Below are 27,469 nucleotides of genomic sequence, written 5' to 3'. Positions count from 1 at the left end.
GCATTCTGTTGTTTTGTGGTGCATGTGGACGAGAGTCGATGGGGAGGAGGGAACTAAAGTACCAGACTGGCCAATGGGAGATTTGCTCGAGTTACCACCTCTTGCCACTAAACACTAACATATGGACTCCATATTCTTTCTCGAACATACATCCCATGCCCCAACACTAAAACTGCTGAAGATTGTCAGCCCGGTTTTAGGTCATGGTTAAAAAATGTGGGTCATTGGGTAAAATGTTGATCTTTAAACATTAATTTTCACATGTACTGACTCAGGAGAAGTCATGTGTAAGGCCCTCCTGTATGTCTTTCCATTTGTGAGATGTAAACTACTCAACTGCTCAATAGTGTGGCACAATGGGGGTAAGTATATGTAATATTCAAATCAGGGATGGGGAATCATTTTGTGTTTGCAGTAAATTTTATTCAATCAGATTTCTATTTGCATAATATTATTAGAGACATACATTATTCCAACACATAATCAATCACCAAAAAAGCATCACACTGCCCTCCTTCTACTCTCCTCCTTCCCCTCTTGCCGGACGGTGGGCGTGGAAAACTTTCATAGCAGCTTTTAAATTCTGGCGTTGATGCTAAAACTTTCTCTGCACTGTCAAGAAGTGTCACAGAGGAAGAAAAATGGTGAGTAACATTGATATTTTGATTGTTTTACATTTTGAGGGTATTAATTTGAAGATGCTTATACTTTTATTCTGTTGCAGACCACATACACAGACAAAGGTGAAAAGGTGCGTAACAAAGGCAGCACTCATTATAACTCACTATTATTAACTCATTATTACTGATATATGATCACACACTTGCAACATAACATTTTTTTCCTAAACTTTAGTTGTTCTCGTACAATAACGAGTCTCTGTTTTCAGCACGATCAAGGCAAGTTCCTCTGCTTTGATCACCTCACATTTTGGGTTGGAAATGCTAAACAGGTAAGTTAAAAGTATTTACTGAAGCATGTTTTTCAAGATGTAAGGGATATACATCAACTAAGCTTTGCTATTGGCTCTCCAGAGGGGAGGAGAGTTGCATCCTTTTGTAATAGCGTGTACCCCAGGTGCTAGGCCATTAAATCACCAGTAGATGGTGCTAGTGCATATTTTTAAATTTACATAGTTTAATTTCCCCTCTTTGTGTTTCCAGGCAGCATCATTTTATTGTAACAAACTGGGCTTTGAGCCTTTGGCATATCAGGGTTTGGAGACTGGCAGCCGTGAGATGGTGTCCCATGTCGTCAGGCAAGGAAAGGTGAACCTCAGACACACTGATAGAAACAGGAATATGTGTAGCATTGTGTTATAGAAAATGATACATTGTGTAATATGTGTCACAGATCATTTATGTCTTTTCTTCGGCCCTAAATCCTGGAAACAAAGGTACAACATATTCAACCATTTGAAACGTTTCTGTTTGTACTTTTCAAAAGTACAGCACAGTGATCTTACAAATTAAATGTCTCTTATCAAAACCTTTTAATTCTTAATTGTTATGTGAACAATTAAGATGTGTGAGTGTATGTGTGAAATAAACTACATGTCTAAATGTTGTATCTTTAGAGATGGGGGACCATTTGGTAAAACATGGAGACGGAGTGAAGGACATTGCCTTTGCTGTGGAGGACTGTGACTACTTGGTGCAGGTAATACAAATTAACCAAGTCTTATTTATGTCATTAGATATTAATACATACTTTTTTATGTCAAACTCAGAAAGCCAGAGAAAGAGGTGCAGTGATTGTAAAGGAACCACGTGTCTTGGAGGATAAGTCTGGAAAAGTAAAACTGGCTGTGCTTCAGACGGTAAGAAAATATGCTAAAAGTGATGTTGTTGAGCATAAATTAAAAACAAAACTCTAAACGCAGTAAAATGTTTTGCTTCAGTATGGCGACACGACACACACATTTGTGGAGAGGATGGGATACAGTGGATTATTCCTGCCTGGGTTTCATGCACCTCTGTTCAAGGATCCCCTGTTAAACAAGCTGTAAGTATGAAAGGTATGCAAGAAAATAAAACAAACTGTTCATTGTTACTCTACTTGCAGCCCCGACGGTAAATTGAACTTCATTGATCACGTCGTGGGAAACCAGCCTGATGATGAGATGGTCCCCGTGGTCGAATGGTGAGGCCTGATTACATTTTATGATCGTCACACATTATCACTATACAGCTGCTGGTTACACAAATCTCTGTAATCTCATTGGTCCTGGGGCTGAGGTCAGGAGGCGTATCGAAGGTGTCCGAATCTTACATAACTCTCATTTGGCGTAACTCAACCACCACAATGACTTTGCAGTTTCCTTAACTCGCCTCTGACGGCTCCCTCATCCCACATCTGGATCTGGTTTCAGAGCCATCACCCCGGCATGTGAAGGGGAGGAGAGCCAGATCTGTAAACGCGTGAGCCGATTGGCTGAGAGTTGCAGTAGTTGAAGGGCAGACGCGACCAAAGGCTGTGGGGTTTGATGTTTTTATGCGATGAGTGGCGGAGTAAATCACCAAAAGTAGTTGATTTCAAAAATTTCTAAATCTAGATGGGCTTCCTTAATGTCATGGACACACATAAAGACTAGTACAGGAACACTTGCATTCTCTCTCAAAACTGTAAGAGAAGTAGACTTGAACTTCACTGATCTACAAGCTGAGGCAGAATAATCAGCTATATTTACTCTAATAGCCTACATGTAATCTAATTTTTGCAGTAACAGTTCCAGTTGTATCTAATTGTTAGTTTTTTGCTTCTTCTTGACACTAATTACTCCAACATTTTGATTGACTTTGAGTTTATGATATTGTAAACTGACAGGTATCGGAGGAACCTTCTCTTTCACCGGTTTTGGTCAGTGGACGACAAGCAGCTTCAGACTGAGTTCAGTGCGCTGCGTTCAATAGTTGTGGCAAACTATGAAGAGACCGTCAAAATGCCCATCAATGAACCTGCCATGGGAAAGAGGAAGTCTCAAATCCAGGCATGATTTATTTCAATTTACCACTAACTAAAGAACCTGATTTTGTAAATACTGTATGTTAAGAATGATTATAAAATGTGTAATAGGGTGTTTGTTTCCTTTTTTGTTTCTAGGAGTATGTGGAGTACTATGGCGGGCCTGGGGTGCAGCACATTGCCATGAACACGTCAGACATCATTACAGCAGTAAGTCTCTTTTGTACTCGACAGTAATGAACCAATACTAATAATTAAAAGCTCTAATTATGTCTTTTTGCCCAGATTCAAAACCTAAAGGAGCGCGGGATGGAGTTCATGTCAGTCCCAGATACATACTATGAACAACTGAGGGAGAATCTGAAGTTTTCCAAAGTCAAAATTCAGGAAGATTTGGATATTCTGCAGGTCAGACTAAGCTCATCTGCCAGATCAGTGAAATCCAGCTCTGGCTACAGTAATGTCTAAATCTTTGTATGTTTGATTTAATACAGAAGCTGAGGATTCTGGTGGACTACGATGACAATGGTTATCTGCTCCAGATCTTCACAAAGCCAGTTCAGGACCGTCCCACTGTTTTCCTAGAGGTCATTCAGAGGCATAACCACCAGGTGGGTGTAAAGATTCACTTGCAATGCACGGCTTCTTTGCAGATGTAACACAATGTAATTGATTTAATCACATTTTTAGGGATTTGGAGCTGGAAACTTCAAGTCTCTTTTTGAAGCGATTGAGGCGGACCAGCACGCCAGAGGGAATCTGACAATCCTGACTCCTAATGGGGTAACAAAAAGCATGTGATTTGGAAGGCATGGGGCCAACCTAAAGTCACTTTTCAATTGGACAAATAGTTGGCCTAGTGAAATGGATTTAGATACAGATAAATCTGCATTTTATTTAAAAATGTGTTTTTAGTCATTATATTGCTTTTGAAAATCATGTATTTGTGAAGCTTATTAACAAAATACCGGTAGTATCACAATTGTGTTTTTATTAACATATAAACTGTACATGAAGTGCCTGACTCAAGCAATGATTATGCTCTCATAAATGAAAACATTTTCTATATAATTACAAATTACTAACTTTTCCCTCATAAATGGCCAATTTCTGACCCAAGTGCCATTTTTAATTCATTGCCTGTTGTCTTACTTATTACATTAGCAAATGTATAAAATTGAAAAGATATCTATCTTCATTAAACTGTTAATGTTTTCTATTAATCTCTTTTTTTTTAATGCAATGTTTGTTGTTCTTTGTCCTTGCCTTGGCACTAATATTGTGGGACTTGTGATCTGGTTATAAACAGTATTTTAGTATCAGTTCAATGATCCTCTGCATGTATCCACTCCACATAAACAGGGTATTTTTGTCTCCTCAATTGGGAATTTGTAGTCGTATGTAATTTCTTCATTTATGTTAATGTGTTGGCGAGAGTATATGACAATCTTCTTCTCGGAGTCCACTGTGATGATCTTGGCATAGCAGTTTGGCTGGAATACAGGAAAATATATATATATGACAACATCAATCATGTTTTTCTTCACATCTAAACTAATATGCTTACATTGCAGCTGTGATTGATAAATCTGGCCAAGTTTCCGCTTTTAGTCGCATCTATAATGGTGTCCTGATCCACTCGAAATAAATAGCTGCTTCCAATTCCCTCCTGCTCGTACCGCTGCTCCCGCATGTCAGCGATCACCTGAGGGGGAATACAAGAAGCGCGTCATGTTTACTCACACGTTTGCCTGGAAACTACCCAGAACAACCAGAAGGTGGCCCCAAGGGGGGCCTCAGATCATCAACTGAGAGGCATAAGCAGGGCACGTAGGTAAAGTTCACTGTCAGTAGAGAATTAGCTAGAGCGCCTTGTGTTTGTGTGCACTGCATGACTTACCTGTCTGATGATCTCGCCTACATACTCGATCACCATCTCATCTGCGCCTATGGGCTCCATGGCAAACAGGCCCCATTCGTGGATGTGACTCCGACAGAAGCTAATTCTCTTCTTTCGAAACTAAGCGTAGAAGATAAAGAATATTATAAATGTATTATTTAAACTTAAAACACGTTTGATATGACCATAACTGCACCATACGATAAACAATGTGCAATATTTAAACAGTCTTGAAAAGTGATATTATATTATTGCAATATTTTACAATAGCATTTCAAATCAGTGCATTAACAATTACCCTAAAATTGCGTATAAATAAGTTTCACAATACAAAATCTGGACCAAAACAAAGCTAATATGAAATGAAATTAGGAAAATCAAGACCAAAACTTATGCACATTTTTTGGTCACCATAACTTTTGAAAAAAAAGGGAAAACCTCTGATTGAAAATCTCAGGGATTTTATGTGAAACGTGGCTTCTTGCAAAATGGATATTGCTTCACCTAATATTGCAATAACAATAGTTTTGCAATCATGTACCCCCAGCCAAGACCTCTTTCAACAGAGGTGGCTATAAACATCCTAGTCATTTTTGTAAAAATATTCAGAAGCCCTTCCTGACAACCAGCTATATTACTGAGCTTGGAGTATAGGCATATTTTTTTATGTTAAAAATGGAAAACTTACCTTGAGCTGATTGAACTTGACCAGGTCACTGTCAGCACTGTATGTTGACAGTAGCCGACGTTGGTCAAGCCTAAAATCCGAAGTGGCTCGCAGCAACGTAGGCAACTGAGCCTGGACCCCCTGATGAAACACAATAGAACTTTTAAAAACTCAAATAGACAAATGAAAAATGAAGGATATGCATGTCCAGTACATAATCTCACCAAACAAGCCATTTCTTCAGTACCTACCTGAGTGCTCGGTGATGGACTTGCTGGCTTCAAATTGAGATATCTCATTTTCTCCCTCCGGCTGATTTTATAGTAGCCTTCGCTGCGTGCAGAGCCGGTCCTATGGTACAAGAGCTGACACTCAAAGTCATCTGAGCTCGTTCTAATAACTTTGGTTGGTAGAGCTGAGTTAAGGATGTCTAAACAGCTGTAATTACAAATATATATTGTCCTCATGTTTCAATATTTTGAAGATTTTAGCCATGAAGTATGAAAAGTAAATACATTTTGTTTTCTAATCCAAAACAGACCTACATACAGTACATATTTTGCTGCATTCAAACATGTTTTAGGGCCCTTTTCCGGTTTGTGATGCATCTAAGTGTTCTTACATATCTTGTTTAAACTTGCAACCTCTGTGTTTTGTAGAGTAACGGCTGAGTTACATGCAACATTTTAAATAAACTATAAAACATGTTGATGTAAAGGATATGAGGATGAGGGATCCAGAGTGTGTCACTGAGCCACCCCAGGCCATTGTCGTGCACCTGAAGCCTTTCGTAAGTGCACTTTAGCAGCGTTGCGTCCTCATCATCCAGTCCCTCTTTCCAAACACTGTTAAGGATCCTCCTCTCTTCACAGTGTGTGCGGGACCTGCGAGTCCCACTGGAAACGGGCACTAAACCCGTAAATTTCCTTAAAGATTTCTGCCACTTCTGGATTCTCCATTTCCGTTTCCTTAACTCCTTTCGTCGGAGTAAGGACCTTTTTGGCCCTCTGCGGTTCTCCTCATCCAGACGTCCAGGCACATTTTCAAGTCCCTGCAATGGTCTGGATCGACCCTTTGGCCTATTACAGACGCAGGAGTCCCCTAATGAATCGGACCAGTACTCAGAAATGCTGGATGACGATGATGAAGAATAAGGGGAGCAGCCAACCAGCCTTGTGTTAGTGATTTGGGTCTTTCTCCGATGTATGAAAGACCTTCTTGGAAAAATAATGTCTCTTCCAGGAGTCTTTGGTATCGTCATGTACGCGTTTCCGCTTAACTGATGTGGACTAGTGACTAGTGAACAATTATCTAGAATATCCCTCCCTGGAGTTGCTGGAGCCTTGAGAGCAGAGTACTGGCTAAACCCCCATGTATCATCTTCACCAGGAACTCTTGGGACGTCCTGGTACAATGGGTGTGATATTTGCATTTCAGGTGAAGCGCTACTAGACGGGCAAAAGGGTAACGCGTGGTTGTGGGTGACATCTGATTCATCGCTCCCGTATAGTATCCCCCTGCCCGGAGTCCGTGGACGCTCCACTTCCTCCACAGATGGAGATGTGGGCTTGCTTCTCAAAATGTCAGGGTCGCTGCTGCCCAAATATCCCGAAGGAGTGGGAGGTCTCGTGTTTTCAGGGGAATCGCTAATCCATTCGTGGCTCACCATCTCTATGTCAACGTTTGGCTCTTCTACAACACAAACAAACCACCTTTGCGTTACAATAAACTTTTTAAACCATTTGTTTGACAACTGATAACTACTATGCCTACATTTGGTGTTGTTCTTTCATTTTTATCGAATTTGTCTTGATCATTCATTTCCTTGTTAGACGCACAGCTGATATAGAAACTTGCGACATAAACCATTAAACTTCTAGAAATATCATTAAAACGATGTAGATTCACGTCAATAATTCAATCGTGTAACATTACAACAAATCACTGGACTATTTTTAATAAAAACCCACTGCACAAAAATCATGTAGTTTACTGTGGTATCTATGGAAGGAAAAACTAAAACTATTTACCAACGATTGGTAAAGGAGAAGGGATTTGAGCTTCACGGGATTGGGCCATTTGAAGGTCCATCATTACAGCCTCTTCACTTGTTTGTTGTGGGCAGGATATTTCCTCATTGCCTGCCTTAAGCACTCCCTTTCTCTGAAAAGGTTCTAACCAGCCGGGCAGGTCCAGGTCCAGCTCAGCACTGGGCGTTTTTGGGGTTTGGGGAGTTGGCGGGATTTCAAGCTCCATCGAGTCTTCATCTTCTTCATCAGAGGAGATCACGATGCACTCTTCCTCCTCCTCCTCCTCCTCTTGCATGTCGTCAGGACTGAGGTCGGACTCGGAGTCAGAACGGTCAGACGAATCAGAGTCTGAATAGGACTCGCTCTCCTTCAAAGTGCTGTCGTCTGAAAATGAGTCTTTGAGAAGAAGCAGAGTATTCCTTAACATTAATAAACAAGTGATACTCTATGATATAGAACAGTGGTTCACACCAAGTACCACCTCAGGACTAAACCTGATCTAAAAAGAGTCTACAATGTACTGTATCTAAATTGAACTACATTGTGTAACAACAATTAAAAAACAAACAAAAAAACTTGGTAATAAACTTGTCTAACTAAGCTAATTTAATGTATCTAATTAAAAGGAATAAAGTCTAAAATTGGAGATGACCCCGAGTACCACCTGAAGACGTCCAAGTTCACGTCCCCCAGTTTGAGATCCACTGATACGAGACATTTAGTTAGAGCTCTAATGTCCTTGCAAAACCTTTACTGAAAACCTGTACATGATTGCACAGGTGAATCGTGTGACCAGCAAGTCTATGCAAACCTGGTTACTGATTATACGAATATATCATATGAATGTACTACATACCTTGATCAGAGGATATCACCTCTTCAGATGTTTGGGAGGTTAGATCAATTTCATTCTCAAACATGTTTTCTTTTTCCAATCGAACACACACTTTGTTGGTCTGTACATCACTCTTGAAAAAAAAGGAATCATTAAATATTAGTGCAGAATATAAAAGTGAAGAAACAACCTTATATGTTATATCTAAAAGCTGATCAGAAAATACCTCCTCGTCTGACGTAATTATGGTCACTTTGTCAGCGACGTCTTTGTCATGATCATTGGTTTCATCGCTCAGCTCTTGAGCATCGTCTTCATCATCGCTGTCCAGCACATGTGGGCGACGGTGTTTACGTCTGATTTTCTGAGATTTAGGCTGTTCCGTGTCTTCTCCATTCACATCTAAAACGCAGTGCATAATTTAAACTAAAATCACCCTAAATTATGAGAATTTAAACTGTACTTACCAGGACTTTCTCTCACACTTCCTCTATCTTCACTTGTTGAAGAATCGTTTTTCCTTTTCACCTGAATGGAGTGAATATGAAGGTAAAATAATTGTGTAATAAACTGAGTGAAGGAATTGGTGATTAACTTGCCTTAAAAGATGGTAGAGGAGGTTTTTTGACCTGTACATTAATATTGCTTAGTGGATTTAACTGTTTGTTCCTGTTTTCCGAACTGGACAAGACACTTTTTATTGGAGATATTTGTATCTGTGAAGTGATTAGAAAACCTTGAACCACTTAAATCTGATATTATGTAAGAGGTACAAAAATATGTGGCCTGTTGTTACCTTTGCTTTTTCTTCTTGGCAGCTCCACCAATCCTCAAAAGCTTTAAAGGCACATCCCTCTATCATTCTGCGTGTAATGTCCTTCTTTATGATCGATTTAAGCTCATTCATAATAACTTCTATCACCTTTTCCACGGTGATCTTGTGCAGGTTTTCTTTGATGAGTGGGTAGTTGGGAGGTGGCACAAATGGGTTGAACTTGGGGAAATGTGGCGGCCACGGTCTACAAAATGGTGCCGGTCCAGTGATAGGTCGTATGGGAGGCCGTTTGGAAAAAGTGCAGACATTTATCTGTGGAGGTAGTGGGACAGGGGGAGGCAGCATCAGCCGTGGAGGGGGTCCCATAAAAGCGGGCGGTGGAGGCACATGCATTGGCAGGGGAATAGCTGGAGGGAGGGTGGTTGACATTGCAGGAGAAGGGATCGCGATGCTAGGGTGACGCGGGGGTGGGATCCAGCCAGGGGGAGGAATGGGGATCGTCCCGTTGGGAAGACGAGGCGGGATAGGGGGAAGAGAGGGGGGGAAAAAAGGAGGAGGAAAAGGGAGAGTAGGAGTTTTAGACACAGACGAATGAGGGAAGCTGCCAGGTGGAGGTATCAATGGAGAGGTGGGCTCTTTTGTCGATAATGATGCATAAGGGGAAGGGGACAGTGAGTTCTTCATGAGGAAAGAAACCGCTTGAGTAGTTTCATCCTCCTCACTTTCAGTCAAAGATTTTCCACTGACGTCCTCAAGATCATTGAGCGAATCCCGCCGAGCTGGAGTAGTCTCATCTGAAGAGTCATGAGCCGTGAGAGGAGACGCTGGGCTTTCACGAAAATGATCGGCGTCTGATGATTTGTCGTCAATAAACGAAGGGACAGTGAGTTGATTGCTTGTTAACAGACTTTCAATACGTGAGTCCAAACTCTCCTGTTTGGGACCAAAGGAATAAACAGCAGGAGAAGGTGAATTTATTGTGCTGGCATAATCTTCAGTTGGAGACGATACTGCTGCTGCTCTGTCGTCTGCGATGTTCAAGCTGAAAATGCTCAGAGAGTTGCAATTCAAGCGTTTACTTCTCCGTTCTTCCCTTTGTGCAAGTCCTTTAAGCTGTGACAGTGATGGCCAGCGTCTGAAAAGTGCAGTTTCTCTAAATCCTCTGTGTAAGTGTGTGAGTTTGCGATGGAGCTCCTGTCTCAATGGTTTGTGAATGCTGGCACTAGGTTCGCCCTGAAGAACTGGAGTAGCCTGCAGACTGGAGTAACATGAGTCCTGGGACAGAGGCGTTGGGGGTAAACACGGGGTTATAGGGGTTCCAAAAGACCGAGGTGTGACCCCGAAACTGCTGGGCGTGTCTAGGAACACACTGAAGTACCCTGTGTCCTGAGAGAGAGGGGTGCTGACACTGGAGGGGCTTGACACGCTCCCTCTGCGCTGTACTGGTGCGCTGAGCTGCAAAACATGTAAACAGGTCAAAACGCTTTCATATGTACCTCCAATTATGAAAGTCCAGGATTAGGTGTAAAACATGTTACCAGCAAACTGTCAATGAGACTTTGAAGACCTTGCTCGCTGCTACCCACAGGCAGTGTCCAAGGCGTGTAGGAGCCATGGATAAGGAGCTGAATGTAGCGAGCCCGATTTTCACCTGAAAGCACGAAAATAAGTGACATTAATAATGAAAAGCAGCATTCTAGAGTGAAACTTCTCACCTTTTGTATCAATTTCCACATGTATGATGTTCCCCATCACTGACGTCTGATTGAGATGTTCCACTGCATCTTTTGCAGCCTTGACCGTCTCAAAAACCACTTTGGCGACTCCCAAATGCTTTTTGTTTTTAGGATTGTGGAAGACTTCCACTTCCTCCACTTGTCCATATTTTTCACACATGTTTGTCAGAAAAGCCTTGTTCACATTGTCGTTTAGCTTCGCAAATGTTACTTCTTTGGGAGGAATTGGACCCACATAATATTCATCAACCTAAAAGAAGACACAGTAATTCACGTCTAATAACATTGGGGTAAAATATGCTCCAATGTGCACACAGATAGTCATTAATAACCTTAAATTTAGGTCGCAATAGATCAATCTTGTGATTTTTGCTCCATAAACGACATATTCGGGGATCTCTTACATCTTCTGCAGGAAACAGATCCAAGTCATCAACCTGTTGAAGCAAAAGGATATGAACCTACAATCATACTTTCTGTTGTTGAACTAAGAGAGTTTGAACTGTCATTACTTACGGGTTTGCTGAATCTCTCTCCATCAAATCTATACACTTTGTAAAGTCCATTTGTCAATACAGGGTCGATTACCAACTTGCAAGTTTTCCAGTGTTGACGCGGTGATTTCTTTTCAGAAACTTGTGTTTCGCTTTCCATTACATTTGTCAAGCCCTAACATAAAGCGATAGATAAACACGCTGGGTTAGCAGCATCAGCACCATTGTCGTAAGCTAGCCCTGTCCACAGGAGGATAACACGCCCCGACAGGTGATGGAGGAGAGCATCTCTTATTACACTATTATCAACCAAATCAACAAGGACGACAGAACGTGGTATTTATCCGCAGCTAAACCCTCACCAAACAGGAAACATGTGAATCATTACCTGTGCAAAAGTTGTGATAGATTCGGGCTAAACATCGTGGAGCAGCTGGCGTGTTGTTTATCCGCTGGTTTCGTCGTCAACTCAGTAAATGAATAGATCCCTCCGCCAGAGATAGATCCTCCCCGGCGGAGAGATACTACTCTACCTTGTCTGTCATGTGGAATGAGGGCCGCAAATAAGTGAATAAAACAAATAAAAGTGAGTAAAGGGGGCAGGCATTGTGGCTTCAGATTTTCCCCCCCTTCATGTTAAAGGTCTATCTGCAGAAGCTTGCCTATTAGACCTATCAGCAAATACTTTATTTTTTTTATTTTGCCATTAGGAAATAACAAAACATAAGAGAAAATGGCTAAAAGCATGTTAAATAGATTAGGACCAATTATACAAGCAGTGAGTTTGTATATTAAAGAGTGGACAGTAAAACTAAACTATAGAGAGCATGGGGATTCCTATACCTTCAGCAGGCTACAAGTCTAAGCAATGGCCTCCTTTGTTTATCTCAGGATGATCTCCATTGTAAACATGTTCTGGATCTGCTGGTGCATGACAAAGTGGTTACGAGACACAGACTTTGGATTTTCCTTTTGTATTCTCAAGTGGAGAGGGGAAAAAAGACTACTAATAACTACACTAATAAAAACACTACAATATCATTTATTTCTTAAAATTGCCAAGTGACCATTGTTATTGGTTGCCAGCACATGTTTTGGTTTATATCTTCATGCAGTAAATATATGAAACACTTAAACAAAAGAAAATAAATACCCACAAGAAGAACCACTGCTGGCAGTTTAACATGGCACAAACAATTTACAACAAAGCAAAATTCAGCTCCAAAGACTTCAGAAATATGTACCAGTAAAACACTGTTATCCCCATATTGTTATACAACTATTGTGGAATAGACGTATAAATGTACCACAGGACAATTACAACAAATACAGCATTTCATAAAAGCATATAATAACAACAGGTGAGTAAACACAAAAGAAAAAGCAGTGAATAATAATAAAAATAAATAAATAAAAAACATGCTTCTCTTACATAATGAAGGTAAAAACTGTAACAATGCACATTTTGACTTGATAATTATTATAAAAACACCTGAATACATCCACTAATTGCCCCATATACATAATTATGTAACTATCGCTATTATATAGAAATGTAAAGAAAAGGCCGTTCTATTTAACCCTGTTATTAAATATATATACATAATGTTTGATTGTCTCCAATGGCCAGTCAAAAACACTAAAATATACTTTTCCTCTCGAAAAAGGTAAATGTGTATAACGAAAAATACAAACTTCAATTTAAAAACCATTTGGATTTTTGGCGTAAAAGTTGAATAATTCTGCATTTCAAAAAGTGAAACATATATATATATATATATATATATATATATATATGTAAGACACAAAGAGTGAATATTTTATAGATCAATTTTATGTTTTGTCGTACTCAAAATAAGTAATGCTGGATATTTTTTCACTCTGTGTGATCTGAATACATACAGTAAGTATCGTAGAAAAGCTAAATCATCTTTTGAGATGATTGAGGTAAAGTTGAGGATGTTTCGTCAGATGCTTTTTCTTAAACTGTCTTTTTCTGACCAAAAGCTCTAACAAGAGGCTTATGTGACTAGAAGCAAAACGTCCTCAACGTTACCAAAACCCAGTCCAGTGTATGATTTAGCTTTTCTACGATCGATACTCCCTGGATGAATGAGAGCCGTCACAAATATACAGTAAGAGTTTCACATGAAACTAGTGACTAGAGTTAAAGTGCAAATGGACAGATTCTAAAAGCAATAGTGTAAGATACAAAGAATCCATGAAACTTAAGCATACTTACAGCTAGGGCTGGGCGATATATCGATATTTAAGATATATCGATAAATTTTTAAATGAGATATGGAATTAGACCATATCGCATATATCGGGATATTTTAAATTGAGATAAGCTATTAAGTTACCAAAAAGAAACAGGTAACTTAACAGCTTAAACATCTCAAGCTGATTTTAAAAAGTTTATATATAAATGCTGCCCTCAGAAAAAATAATAATATTTAAGATATTTTTTTATTATGTGCACCTTACGGAGCTTCGTTATACAGTGTTTATGTTTACATTTTATAGTGAGTCTTCGATAAAACTACTCGTATTTGGCTTTGAATTTGATTGAGCATTTCATTTTACAGCTCTCACTTGGCGGAAAAAATATCGGGATATATATCGTATATTGATATTCAACCAAAATATATCGGGATATGACTTTTAGTCCATACCGCCCAGCCCTACTTACAGCTGGTTAATTAAACTAGGTGGTATTCACAGACCGGTAAAAAGCGCTGAATCTAAAGTTAGTACCTGACATTCATGTAAATTGCCAAGAGAGGCAGAAAAGAGAAACACATTCAATTGACCTTTTTCCCTGTGTTGACAGGTAGGGCTTTTGTCATTAACTCTGAAGAAGGACGACTGATTTGAGTTATTGTTAAAATTCAGAGTGTAACCGCAACTAAATTCCCATAAAAATCCTTACCTCCAGCTGATACACTTTAAATACATCCATAGGACTTGCCTTACACTAAAAAACCTTATCTGATGAAGATAACTTAACTAGTCTGCTCTCTGTAACGCCTAAGGGTCATTCATGCAGATATATTTTTGGGAAATGGTCTGTACTCACTCTCTCTACTGCTTTAGAATGACAATAATTCCTTACATTGTCAAGACAACGGACCTCACTGTAAACTTTGAAAAATATATTTGCTCAAAACACCATTTAAAGCCGTCAGATTGTAACGTTAGCCCTCAATATTTTTCTAATATGCCTAAGACAACTTTACATAACTTGTCCATATATGTTCTTAAGGGAAGGCCTTGAGCTCTTCATTTTCAGCCCTGTGGTCGAGCTGGTTCTGGAGGCGAATAACTTGTTCCAGCTCTCTGATTTGCCGGTCAGTTTTGTGACTCACCAGCGTGCGGTAAAAGTGTACTGCGAACAGTATGAAGACAATCCCAAACGGCACCATGATGCAGGTGGAGGCTATGGCCGCTGCCTTTCCAGAGCTGATGCTGGTGCCGTTTTTGCCATTAGTTTTGTCATTTCCGAGAGGTAGGAACTTGACCCAGCATAACAGCATGACCTCAGTGAGAAAAAGCAGGGTGCCTATGACTGTTGAAAACGCCCATGCCAGCTCAATGTGGCGGTGCATGCGCTCGTGGGGAGATTCGTTGACCGAGTTGAGGTTGTGGACATTGCTCACTGCTTCCAGATGGGGGAGGATGCAGGTGCTGATCATGAGGGCGAAGAGGTGCACTGCGACCAGGACAGTGGTGCAAGCGCTGAAGGCAATTAGGAGTCCAGGAGGGTAGACATCCTCAGTCTCCAGCTGAACTTCCACCATGGCGACCTGAAGAGGCACACATCGCGACACAGGCAATCAGTGGGTATGCATCTACAGTCCATGACGTTACACTGCCCATTTTCACTAATACATTTTAAATATGGCTACTAATTCCTAGTTTGATTTTTTTAAATAAATAACTAATAAAAGTATTGTATTCATTTACAAGGAATCTTATTGTTTGTCTTTAGTTCTGGTTTAGACCTGATTCAATTTTCTTTGTTTGATCTGGTGGCATTCAAAAAAGACCGTTCTTTGTGTAAAGTTTGAGAACCAATGCCCCAACTTTTTCCTCATCAGTAACTTACAACTTCTTCCTCTATTTAACAACTAAACTTCCCTATAACTTTAAGATAGTGTTTTGAAATCACCCATTGCACATCTGCTTCAGTAAATGGATGTTGTAAAAGTATTTTACATCCGTGTGAACTAATAATAGCCTATGTCGATGGTATAGAATCCACCAATCCCTTTAATGTTATCACTCGGGAACATGCTCACATGAATGGTATAGTCCTATAATACAACACAGAAAGAAGAAAAGAGCAGTTTTTCCTTGGTAGAGGGTCATCAGAACATCTAAAACAAACAATCTGCGTCACGGAGCCTGCAGCCTTATTGATACGGATTTATAAAGTCAGGGTGTAACATTGTGGATTATCTTCCTAAAGACACTTACCATTGCAAACCCAGACAATAGCGCAGAGGTGCGGCTGGTCGCCTTCAATTTTGCTCGACTCAAGTAAAGTTTTCTCCATGATAGCGCCTGCATGGAGTGCTCGTTCAAACTCATTGCAAAAAAGTTGCAAAAACTCTTTTCCCGGTAGAAATTTCGCTGTTTCTTCGACGCAAAAGCGCAAAAAGAAAACTGTCGTGAAGTTAAAAACCTCACCTAGGAACCGTTACACGCAAAACATGGGCTACAAGACCGATCGAATAAACACTACGACAACTTTGTAGCAACAGCTGACTGTCAAGTCAATCAGGAAACACAAGATACCCACAATCCTATGCTCTTCAGCGCGAAGCACACTCTGCAGTAGTGCCAGTAATAGACACGCGCTCACTACACTGTAACGCACCAGATATTAGGCTATTATTTTAACCTTGTCTCATTATCGGTCGTCACGCACGAAACCAAGAGTGCACATACTCAAGTGAAATGATTAAATACAAATACACTGAGCGGTTTAAACGAAGTGTAAACTTTAGATTACTTTGGCTGCCATGCGTATCTTTAACCACCAGAGGGCGTCGCAACACAAAGTTCAGCCCTGAGCAAACGCTACTGTGGAGCAAAGAATCAGGAAACTTAAAGGAGCTATACCTGATTTTACTTATAGAAATTGAATGATTTTTTTTTGTCCTCCTTTAGTGTATTGTAAACTCAAACATTTGTGGGGAAAACAGCGAGCATCAAATTATAAAACATTTGTACCAAATTTATGAACTTGTGAAAAGTTTTTTTGGTGAAAGTGACACTGAAAAGTGACCCTGCAAGTTGTGAAATGTGCCTATAAACCAGTCCCTGTGAAGAATGTGGATGCTACAAATATAATAGGAAAGTTATGAATGAGTTGGGACAACTAACATTTTAAGTGGCTTCCCCTTTCATTGTTTACGATAAAAAAAATTCAGGTATATGGTCTTTGCCTTTAGTGGTGTTGCAGACACCACTAAAGGCAGAGACAACTAAAATTGCACATTGTTTGTCCACTTAAATCAAATATTTTAAATGGATCGAGGCTTAATTGTTCTACTTACCTATAACTGTTAGCTACAGTGGGCAATGTTTTTAAAAAAAAGTTGAACGCACATTTTAAAATGGTTGCTAATTTGGATGCAAATTTAAAAAGACTTGCGACTATGATGACGACGACAACGATGATGATGATGATGATGATGATGATGATGATGCTCTCAATGGTGCGTTCATGTTACATCTACAAACGGGATGTAAATGATTTCTATCAGTACTACAACTAGTACTGCAAAAAAAGAAAAAAAATCATGTATGCTAGAAATGTATGTATAGCTATGAAATGTATTTTTACACATTAGGCTCCATTGACAGTTCAGGAAATTCCACAGTTACCATGGAGATCCGCCATCTTTGCAGCTGCTGGCATACATTTCCATTGACTAACATGAGCTAAAAACAGTATAAAAAGTGGCGAAAATAGCCGTGGAACAACTCCGTTAGCTGCTGAGTTACTGCTGGTAAATACATCTAACTCACTGTGGTGTCCAAGTGTTTTAATGTGAACAATAACTCCAGTGTTTCAACATTTAAAATCTCCATTAGTCTACAATTGCTGCTAATCCCATAATGCTTAGCGATATCATTTATGACATCACACATAACACTGCGTCGTACCGAGTTTGGTATTTCCCATGCGCCCTGAACTGCGCACACTCGCCAGCAGCTGTTCCGTGTGCGCCGCTGTGGTGCGCAGGAGGAGGCGGAGTGTGAGCTGGGTTTGGTTCAGCCATGTTAAGTTTTCTCTCACAAACGATGCGAGAGCGGAGCCATGGCCTTGTCAATGAGCGCAGACGAAGAGGAATATGATTCAGAGTCTGAGCAGGTCAGTCCGTCCGTTTGATTATAAGTCACCCCCGGGCGCTTCGGGTTTTGTTTTGGTTTGCGTTACACGTGCGGTAAGCTAGCTGCTGTTTTGGAGCGTAAATAGTAGCTGCTCGTACTTACGTTGCCGCTGTCTCTCTCTCACACACGCTCCTTCACTCATCTGCTTTCTGTTTAAAAATGCGGGCTGTACTCTGTGTTTGCAGGTTTTGTTTCAACACTTAACTTAGATATGGTGCATCTCTATTACTGTGTTCAACGACGAGCCAATTGTTTATCTTGACTGTTCATTGACCTGTAAACAGTGCCCTACTATGCTCCTTGAAGTAGGCTATCTCTGTTGTTAGCCACGACTGACCCAATTTGACCAGACAATTTATCCAAAAGATGTGTCTGGCTTTTCATTGTACCTGCCCACAACAGTGTTAACATTGTCTTGTTGTAAGTTGTTTGTTGCCTCCCCACCACGTCCTTGCACCAGACTGTGGACATTAATGCCTTACTTCCTCTTACACAATTGTGATTAATTTCCTCGCACTTCCTAACGCAGCCCCGCTCCCCTGTGCCTTTAAGACGGCTTTGGGGCAAAATGCTGTCCAGCCTGGGACAGAGGAGGGGGATGGGGGGACACAAACAATAGTGCCTCTGGTACTTCTTTCTTGCATTGACCAGAGGTTCCTGAACTAGGGTTGGCTAATACAATGTCCACAAATCAACTTGGAGGGCTCTGATGTTACAGTAACATGTAAGAGACCAAAAAAACTAAACAAATCCTAAACAAAATAAATAATAGTGCTGTGTTAAAATGTTACAACAATTGTCTATTATCAGGCATAAGTCTGATTATAGAAAGGTAATGTTTTATATTTTAATATTACATGACATTAACTTACCTGCCCTTCCCTAAATTGACAGCACTAGTGAATTCCATTGAACTGAGTAACTTTACAAGTTTCTTCTTTGCTCTACTAATTGTTCCTCCGCTCTGCTGACTTAAACCTGAGTCACTTACACAATGTTGTAACCCGTAATACCCTTTTAACAACCAGGAAATAACTACAGATGTAGCTTAATCACTTCTTGAGGCTAAATGACAGCAACAATGTGTGTGAAAATACCAGTGGATGATTAGCCAGCCGTGTGACTTTCTCTTTTTGTGTGTGTGTTGGTGAGGAGCTGAGTGAAATGTGCTCAGAAAAAGAAACTATAGGCCATGTTTTTGTTCAGGAGCGGGAGCAACCAATCCCAAATTCCTGTCATATTACTCCATTCTTGAGTCCATGGGCTGTGTATGTACTATTTCAGTCCTTCCTTTTCACGCTGTTTTATCGTCTCAATCAGAGTTGTTGTTGTTAAATGTAGAAATCGTCATGTGAGTCGCCCAAAGCTGTTGTTATGCTCCTTATTGGGGAATAAGGCACATAAGCATTAAACATTAGTCCACAAACTGTGATACGCGTTGCCCTGGTGCTGTCATCTGTATAGTCTTTATTTCCCATTTCATAGCATTTACAGCACGCTTTTAAGTTTGGTCTCTTCCTGGTTTGCACTTGAGTTTAGTCATGGTCAAGCCACTTTAGACCTGGTTTAGTTCTAATCTATCGGTGGTGGTACTTAGGAAGCCCAATGTTATTTCAGATGTGGGAAAAGTTTGAGAATCACTGTCGTAGAAAAGAATTGAATAGTTGCTGGTTTCATTTATAGCCGCTGAGACTGGTTTGTCCATGTTGACCTTGTGCGTCTTGTTTTACCTGCTCCTCTGACCATAAAGCATGCATTTCAGGAGAATCGATGATAGAGAAAAGTCATGTGATGTCCAATAACAACAAGCACAGCAGATTCGTTTCTGTTAATCATTTATATATTAAGACTTCTTTTTTTTTTCTTCTTACCCAAAGCTGTGTCAACATAAACTTGCAATGCATCGTCTAGTTCCTCGAGACTTGCACTACGGTATATTGCGTTTAGCCAAGATTTGACTGCAACAATTTGACTATGTTTTGTGTCTGTCGTTTTTCTGTAAAATTTAGAAAGTAAGTGCCCATCCCTAGTCTAATAAAACCTGTCCTGAATCCATCTTCTCTGTCCAGCATTCAAATAGTTGCCACCAGCGAGGCAAATGAGTTGCTTGGGTAACCTGCTCGGCTCCAGCAAGAATCGCAGTCTTCCTGGTGCAGCCTCGTCTTGGTTTCAGTCTATAATTTCTGTGTTTCTCATAGTGCCGAGCGTCTGCCATGGCAACAAGAAAAAAAAGGCTAAAAATAAATGTGAAAAATGCAATGCGAGCTCATACTGTTTTTGCACTGTTCAGTTGAGGTTGAGGTTGAACACTTCCTTAACAGTAATACAGACTTCAAAAGGGATGTGAAAGTAAAAAAAAAAAATGCTTGAAAGCAGAAATACAAAATGTTGTTATTAAAGTACATGCTGTGCTCATACAAGTTTTTTATTTAAAATCTAAATCAGTGGTTTTCATTTTTCACACATAGATTATTTGACATTCCAAGTATCATCAAGCCTGGATCAAGATCAACTAAGGACTAAACCAGGTCTAAAATAGAGTAAATGATGTGTCAACTGTGTGGAATTCATGTTTTTGAAGAACACCCATCTTAAATGTATTATTACTAAAGCATGCATGCATTAGCTCATAAAGTATACGATTTACTTAGAACCACTGATTTAAATTATAGCTACTCAAATATTGCTTTGAAAATAAATAAATATTTTTGCTGATATGAACGTCTATATGTTCCAGTAACATGAATTTATTATTTATTGTGTCTCATCTTTGGGCTTTTTCAGCAGAGAGCAACCAATCGTCCAAAGCTGAAGATGGCGGCGGTGGCAGCTTCAGCCACGCCTGCTGTTAAACTACCCTCGAACAGGAGCACGTCTGGTGCCCGTCGGAGGAGGACGAGGTGCAGGCGCTGCGAGGCCTGCCTCCGCACCGAGTGTGGAGAATGCCACTTCTGTAAAGACATGAAAAAGTTTGGAGGTCCCGGCCGCATGAAGCAGTCCTGCATAATGAGGCAGTGCATCGCCGTAAGTATTTAGTGTGAAGTTCTTTGTTTTAAAGGTGCATTGTGGAACTTTTTATGTGGAAAATATGCATATATTCCATCCATACCAACCCTAAATAATATTTGATTCTGGAGCATCATAGAGGCCACTATGATAAAAGAAAAGGCGCAGTGTTAACCACCCATACAGCCGCTGGGTCTCAAAAGATACACACAGATATCAAGGTTTTTCTTTTCATATAAACACTGTTCGTCTATGCACCTTTTAAATAAACCATTATACTTTCAAAATCAATTAATGGAATAGTCAGGACTCATGATGAGAAAATTTGCTTGGCCAGCCAGACACTCCTCTATTTCTTCTTAACTTCTTTTGATCATAAAGAAGTGGGTCCGGCTAGTCAGGCTAATAAATTGTCTCTAATACCTCTTACAGTCTAGTTTGGTGCACTTAAATGCTCATCACAAAGACTTAATTTCATCTCATCAGTGAATGATCTGAATAGGTATTGCATGTGGTCTGAAAGTGTCTGTGTTTTGCAGCCTGTCCTGCCGCATACTGCAGTATGTGTGGTGTGTAAAGAAGCAGGGAAGGAAGACACAGTGGACGATGAGGAGGAAAAGTTCAACTTCATGCTCATGGAGTGCTCCATTTGCAACGAGATCGTCCACCCAAACTGCCTCAAGGTACAGCAGGCGTCCTTTGTTAAGTCAACGCCTACATTAGGGCTGGACGGGAAAATATCAAGCTGGTGGTTGCTATAAGATTTGTTTTTATATATTTTCAGGATTCAGTTTACGGTGCAAGTGTCAGACACATCCCGGATTATTAACCTTAACATGTGAACTGCTAAAGTAATTCAAGAATCGCATGCATTTCAGGACATGTTTGTGGGTTGGTATATAGAATTTTCCTCATGGAGACATTTAAGATGCGATTTAGATTCAACTGCGTAATAATCGTGGTTCTCTACACTACATGACTCATTAACAGTTGGGATGTGTGCCAGAAATCCCACTTATTGTCAATAAAGCTGACTCAATCTTTGGGCTGCAGAGGTGACTGAGGCTTGTGGGAACCATGTTGACATGTTGTTTGTGTAACTATCGACACACTCATCATACTGTCACTCTCTATGACTCACAGCACTGTTATGCTGGCTTTGTCTCCTCCTTCAAACCATTATGTTATAGCAGAGGTTTCCATTACATTCTTATTAAAAGAAAGATGTAGCAGAGGGACCTGTTGTATAAGATAAAGCTTTGTGACCTTCAACAAGCCCTTTATTTGTACTCTGACATTTTTGTTACAACTGGCATATTTTGTTGAACCAGTTTTTCAGACATGTCGCATCATGTCTGTTGTGGCTTTTCTTTTTCATATGAAACATCTGTCAAATGTGGTAGTGTAATCTTCCCAGGAAGGGCAAGGACACTGAACTTCCTTAGAAGCTCATTCAAAACACTGATTTGCGTAAGCATGCAAATCACAACAGTAACTATATCTTCTTTTGTTGTGCTTTACTAATGACCAATAGGACTTTCATATGAGGGGTGGGAGTGTTTATACAACATCAAAGCAACAGACAGCATTTTTGTGATTTGTGACAGCATGATTAAAGTGGGACGTGTGTATTGGGTTTTTTGACAGGTTAGCGATGCTTCTGGAGTTGTAAATGATGAACTGCCAAACTGCTGGGAGTGTCCGAAATGCAATCACGCGGGAAAGAGTGGGAAAGTGAGTACAAATATGTGTGTGTCATTAAATGTGAGCAAGACCTGATGTCACTTTGTGTATTTTTGCATAGCTTCTGTTTATATTTACATATTTATATTTATAAAAGAAACGTTGTTATGCTTTTCCAATATTTGTTTTGGAAAGCAGGTGTATGTGGGGTTGTCTTTGATTACTTCATAAGTATTAAAGTAAACATGCTCAATCAAATATTTATTTTACTGCTAGCAATTATCTTTATTTTATTTATCACTGATATTACAAAATGATGTGTGCTATTTAGACCCTTTCAAACTAAATGCTAAATCACTCCATTATAGCTGTTGTCATAGTAACGTTAAACAAATGTTTAGAGTGCATATGGCAGGTTTGAATGATTTTGAAAATATGACTTATATTGAAGGATAACATCAGTTGCATAATTTCAACGCCGCCCAAGAAGTGACTTCCTGTTTCGATCCAGCGCACCATAATAAAAGCACCATCTTATTCATTAGTTCAGCAGTTCATTAGTTCAACTTTCTTTCTTCCTGACTATTAACAGACAAAACACTTACAATGTGTGTATTAAGTTATATTCTTGTAATGTCGCAAGTACCTGCCGAACTAATCAATGAGTCGAGCTGTGCGCTTTTATGTTGGTGTGCTGGATCGAAACAGGAAATCACTTCTTGGGCGGTTATGCAGAGTGAATTATCGTTTTATTTCAGGGAAGCAGCAATTTTAATGAAGAAATGTTGGGCAGAAGTTATTTGTATTAGAATTTTTAAGCTGCTGACAGGTAGTGACATAGATAAAGATGGAAAGGAAAAGGGTCTGTAGGGCAAGTGCACCTCATGCGTCGTCTTAGTCTAAAGGTATAAAGTTATTTTGTTGTTTTCGTCCCTTTTGGCATTGAAGCAAAAAAGGGGCCCCGGGTTCAAGTACGCGTCCAACCTGCCAGGCTCTTTACTGAGGGAACAGAAGCCAGGGAAGGAGGAGGGCGACTGCTCCTCAGCCAAAAGGAGACCGGACCGAGACGAGACCCCCCGGTACCGCCCCGACGAGCCCCTGCACAGACAGCCCCCTTTGCTCACGCCCAGCGGCCTCAGCAGACCCCGCCCCGAGGACAAGCTCCGAAAGAAACGCAAACTGTTTGAGGACGACGATGACGACATGGCCGTCAGGAAACGGGTGAGTTACAATTGTTTGATGTCTAAATATAATATTCAGGCCACATTTCCTCCATGAAAATATTACTCAAAGTAAAAGACGAATCTCTCTATTTAAAATACAAAAGGGAAAATAATATAATAAAACCTAAAAAGCAGTAGATTATAAAAAGAACACTAAATGTGTATGATAAAACAGTAAAATGAATAAATAACAACAAAGACTAGATATATTATGTAAAAGTAAACCAGTGTTGAACATTACACAGAAATATGTTCAATAAACCTCTATAATATATAATTTAGCTAATAAGAATCACATCACATATATAGCATTAATAACATCAACTAAGACGTCACATGCGTGAGTGATCCAAATTAATGGTGTAGTTTTCATTCATTTTTAAACAATATTGACCTTTTTGTGATGTTTAACATTTTGTGGTAAACTCATTTTGAAATTGTTGTCTTTCAGATAAAGGCAGAAGAGGAGGAGGATGACGAAGATGGCGATGGGAGGGAGCACCACTTTCGCAGCTACGAAAGGAGAAGTCGTTTAGGAGAAGCTGAGGAGGAAGGAGACGAGAAGGACCCAAGGAGTGAACTTTCATTTCCTTTCCTTAAGACTCCCATTGCCGACAGTGACCAGTCACTGTGCAGCTCCCCACAGGCCGGTCCCAGCAGTGAAGGAGGGAGCGAGACACAGGAAAGAGGGCCGCGCCCGAAAGCACGTCGCAAGAAACGGTTACCTAACAGAGAGCTGAGTAGGGAGCTTAGCAAGGCCCTCAACCAGGAGATCAAAAAGTCTGAGGACTGCTTGGCAAACGAAAACAGGCAACCCCTAAAGTCGGAGCCAGAGAGTGAAAATGAAGAACCCAAGAAGTTGTTCCGAAATGGCAGCGATGTGGGGGAGCAGAGAGGGCACCTAAAGGCCAAGGAGATGAATGGGACGTGGGAGCTGCGCCACTTCTACCCGAATCAGATCACCCCACTGGGTTTCAACAGGAGCACCCCCACCACCCGGCCAGTGCCTCCCCGCTCCCCGCCCAAGTGTGTTCAGATGGAGCGGCACGTCATCCGGCCGCCTCCCATAAGCCCTCCCCCGGACATGCTGCCTCTGAAAGACGGGAAAACTCACGCAATACAGAGGGAGGTCTGGATGAAAATCTTCAGCTACCTGCCCCACCAGGAGCTGTGTGTGTGCATGCAGGTGTGCAAGACTTGGAATCGATGGTAAGCTGAAAATACTCACTGAGGGAAGTGTGAAAGTAATTTGATGATCTGATATAAACTTTGTGTTTGTGTCTGTCAGGTGCTGCGATAAAAACCTGTGGAAAAAGATTGATCTGAATCGCTGCACCTCCATCACTCCGCTCATGTTGAGTGGCATCATTCGGCGACAGCCTCAAACTCTGGACCTCAGTTGGACCAATATTTCCAAGAAACAACTGAGCTGGTTGATCAACAGGTTACCAGGTAAATATTAAACATTATACGGCAACATAACCAGATTGGTAGACTTTATTTCAATGTGTTTGAAATGTTTCTCTCTTTTTTTTTTAGCTCTGCGAGTGTTGAAATTATCTGGATGTTCTTGGGCTGCCGTCTCTGCACTCTGCACGTCCACTTGTCCGCTGCTGCGCACTCTGGACGTCCAATGGGTGGAGGGGCTCAAAGACGCACAGATGAGGGACCTCCTCTCACCCCCCACAGACAACAGGCCTGGTAGGTTTTTAAACATACAGCACCCTCCAGTTAACGGCCAAATGGCTCTACCTACTCCGCTAAGACGGTCCTGTAATATATGTGCTCACAGGTCAGTTGGACACACGCAGCAAGCTTCGCAACGTGGAGGACCTGCGTTTAGCGGGACTGGACATCACGGACACGTCTCTGCGGCTCATCTGTCGACAGATGCCGTTTTTGTCCCGGCTCGACCTCAGCTACTGCAACCACATCAACGACCAGTCCGTCAACCTCCTGACAGCGGCCGGGACCACCACACGGGACTCGCTCACAGAAATCAACCTGTCAGGTGAGAACTGCGTCACAGTAGATTGTGGTAAAGGAGGCCTGTAATTGTTGTGCCTTTGACCATGTTGCAACTTCATAAGCATACCTGGAGTAGAGTACTGCTGTTGCTCCATCTATGCAGTTAAGTATAACACTGTTCACGTATTCCTCTTTGGGTACTTAAAGGAACAGGCCACCGTTTTTCCATACTGAGATATGTTCTTACCTGAGCTTAGACGAGTTGATGCGTACCTGTCTGGTCTTTGTGCGTGCCAGCTTCCAACTTCACCCCTGTTTGGAGCTATAGGAATATTCTGGGAGAGGCCAAATGCTAACATGATCTTTGGTCTTTTAGCGTGATCGAGGGCACGCACAAAGACCAGATGGGTACGTATCAACTCGTCTAAGCTCAGGTAAGAACATATCTCAGTATGGAAAAACGGTGGCCTGTTCCTTTAAGCATGTGATCTGCATTTCCTGGATTTTATTGCGTCCGAGAAAGAAACTGTACATAAAAGTGAACCCATAAAACATCACCAGACTCAGTTCTAAGGTCAAGACCATAGGATCCCGTTGGCTGAAAGTAGAAGATTGTTTTCATGCTTTTATAACGTATTATTCCCCTGCCTGAGAGATGTTCAAATTGAAGTCCTGCGCACTTACAGACACTTTTCTTTCCTAATTCAGGTTTCATTAATTGAATTGTGGAATTATGGAAAAATATTAAATCACATTCAGCTGCAGTTTTCGCTAAAATGATCCTCTACTTTTTCCTCAAAGGTTTCCAGTTGTGTCCAAGTTGCTTCGAGATCACACAATTGCCCCTGATTCCTCTGTTTGATGAAATGTTATGTTATGCACAGCTTTTTGTTTTGTTCCTGTCATTAAAAATATAGTATCTGGGCATTAAAAATCATTAATTTGACTTCCTGCTACCTGCCAATTAGAGACACATTGATCTTTGCACAGCATTATTGCTTATTGGTATTGGTTGCAACACGTATGTGGAGCACTTTGTGAACTCCTGGCTCCCTACAGCTTTCCCGGTGCCCTTCAGCCTTTTTCATTATTAACTGTCCTGTAGGCAAAACAATTATGCATTCACTTTGAAGACGTGATAGTTACTTTGATCATTACAAATGCTTTTTACATTGGAGTCTTTGTTTAATTTCCTCTTTATCCTCTTAACATCTCTTTATCTTTGTCATCCCTCCAGTGTGTAATCGAGTGACGGACCACTCCCTGACTTTCTTCAAGCGCTGCGGCAGCATCTGTCAGATCGACCTGCGGTTCTGTAAACAGGTGACGAAGACGGCGTGCGAGCGGTTTATCGCAGAAATGTCCGTGAGCGTCCCCTTCAGGCTGACAGACGAAAAGCTCCTACAGAAGACGAGCTAGTGTCCTGGGAAATGACTGCAAATTAAAAAAAAAAGACCTTTCATTGCACTTAACGAACAGTTGTCCTCTTTAACAGACTGTGACACGTCTCTGACCCAGAGATTAATAATTCAATAATGTGATCTGAACTCACTAATTTTCATGTACATAGACGGTAAAAGCATGCATGTTTGAGTCGGGACTATTTTATGAAGATGTGCTTGTAACTGTTCTTTTATTTCAAATCTTTAAATATTTGAAACAGTATTTTTATACAGGCACCATTTCATGAGTTTACATAATTTTCCTACATCGTACTCAGGAGCTGAATTTCATAACGACTTACAAAGCATGTGAATATGCTCTTTGCCTCAACACTACACTG

At 40.7% G+C, this 27,469-nt stretch overlaps 4 protein-coding genes across 6 annotated transcripts; 2 read left to right on the top strand and 2 right to left on the bottom strand.

The window, feature by feature from the left end:
- Nucleotides 1-592: 592 nt before the first annotated feature.
- LOC306969289 (4-hydroxyphenylpyruvate dioxygenase-like) lies at nucleotides 593-3,929 on the top strand (the record flags this gene model as incomplete). The annotated part of the gene is given in 15 exon segments (XM_079564899.1): nucleotides 593-631; nucleotides 633-644; nucleotides 725-751; nucleotides 890-952; nucleotides 1,164-1,268; nucleotides 1,354-1,396; nucleotides 1,577-1,659; nucleotides 1,730-1,819; nucleotides 1,901-2,004; nucleotides 2,065-2,142; nucleotides 2,827-2,989; nucleotides 3,103-3,174; nucleotides 3,250-3,372; nucleotides 3,459-3,575; nucleotides 3,655-3,929. Coding segments are annotated over 15 exon segments (1,230 nt in total). The 3' UTR covers nucleotides 3,766-3,929.
- A 354-nt stretch (nucleotides 3,930-4,283) lies between these two features.
- On the bottom strand, nucleotides 4,284-11,946 carry LOC306972933 (histone-lysine N-methyltransferase SETD1B-like; the record flags this gene model as incomplete). Its single annotated transcript, XM_079569653.1, has 17 exons — nucleotides 4,284-4,457; nucleotides 4,532-4,669; nucleotides 4,865-4,984; nucleotides 5,553-5,672; nucleotides 5,783-5,969; nucleotides 6,290-7,223; nucleotides 7,562-7,740; nucleotides 7,855-7,957; nucleotides 8,418-8,529; nucleotides 8,623-8,798; nucleotides 8,864-8,924; nucleotides 9,193-10,626; nucleotides 10,710-10,822; nucleotides 10,887-11,157; nucleotides 11,240-11,344; nucleotides 11,424-11,576; nucleotides 11,935-11,946. The coding sequence occupies 17 exons, from the start codon at nucleotides 11,944-11,946 to the stop codon at nucleotides 4,284-4,286; spliced, it is 4,392 nt and encodes a 1,463-aa protein (XP_079425779.1).
- A 2,451-nt stretch (nucleotides 11,947-14,397) lies between these two features.
- LOC306978224 (calcium release-activated calcium channel protein 1-like) lies at nucleotides 14,398-16,151 on the bottom strand. Its single transcript, XM_079576750.1, has 2 exons — nucleotides 15,881-16,151; nucleotides 14,398-15,207 (listed from the first exon to the last, which is right to left on the bottom strand). Exons 1-2 carry the CDS (start codon nucleotides 15,992-15,994, stop codon nucleotides 14,662-14,664), a joined length of 660 nt encoding a protein of 219 aa, XP_079432876.1. The 5' UTR covers nucleotides 15,995-16,151; the 3' UTR covers nucleotides 14,398-14,661.
- Nucleotides 16,152-17,648: 1,497 nt separating this feature from the next.
- Nucleotides 17,649-27,127, top strand: kdm2ba (lysine (K)-specific demethylase 2Ba). Of its 3 annotated transcripts, none has more exons than XM_079580593.1 (10): nucleotides 17,649-17,786; nucleotides 20,594-20,830; nucleotides 21,352-21,495; nucleotides 22,460-22,547; nucleotides 23,436-23,716; nucleotides 24,170-24,927; nucleotides 25,007-25,170; nucleotides 25,258-25,419; nucleotides 25,511-25,729; nucleotides 26,924-27,127. In XM_079580593.1, the coding sequence occupies exons 1-10, from the start codon at nucleotides 17,733-17,735 to the stop codon at nucleotides 27,103-27,105; spliced, it is 2,289 nt and encodes a 762-aa protein (XP_079436719.1). In that variant the 5' UTR covers nucleotides 17,649-17,732; the 3' UTR covers nucleotides 27,106-27,127. The 3 variants fall into 3 exon arrangements, with proteins under 3 accessions (XP_079436719.1, XP_079436720.1, XP_079436718.1); XM_079580594.1 differs by having other exon boundaries at nucleotides 20,591-20,830; nucleotides 22,460-22,546; nucleotides 23,444-23,716; XM_079580592.1 differs by having other exon boundaries at nucleotides 20,591-20,830.
- The last annotated feature ends 342 nt before the right edge of the window (nucleotides 27,128-27,469 follow it).

Source organism: Gobius niger, assembly GCF_951799975.1.
Source record: "Gobius niger genome assembly, chromosome: 1".
Lineage (NCBI taxonomy): Eukaryota > Metazoa > Chordata > Actinopteri > Gobiiformes > Gobiidae > Gobius > Gobius niger.
Note: the sequence above shows the minus strand (reverse complement) of the source record. Positions and strands in the feature narration are given on the sequence as shown.

Bases quoted from the DNA above. Each gene is read 5' to 3' on its own strand.
- LOC306978224 (XM_079576750.1), bottom strand. From the start codon at position 15,994: ATGAGTTTGAACGAGCACTCCATGCAGGCGCTATCATGGAGAAAACTT. The intron at 15,208-15,880 runs GTAAGTGTCTTT...GTGCCTCTTCAG, and splicing joins TATTGTCTGGGTTTGCAATG to GTCGCCATGGTGGAAGTTCA.
- kdm2ba (XM_079580592.1), top strand. From the start codon at position 17,733: ATGGCCTTGTCAATGAGCGCAGACGAAGAGGAATATGATTCAGAGTCT. The intron at 20,831-21,351 runs GTAAGTATTTAG...TGTGTTTTGCAG, and splicing joins TAATGAGGCAGTGCATCGCC to CCTGTCCTGCCGCATACTGC. The intron at 24,928-25,006 runs GTAAGCTGAAAA...TGTGTCTGTCAG, and splicing joins TGCAAGACTTGGAATCGATG to GTGCTGCGATAAAAACCTGT.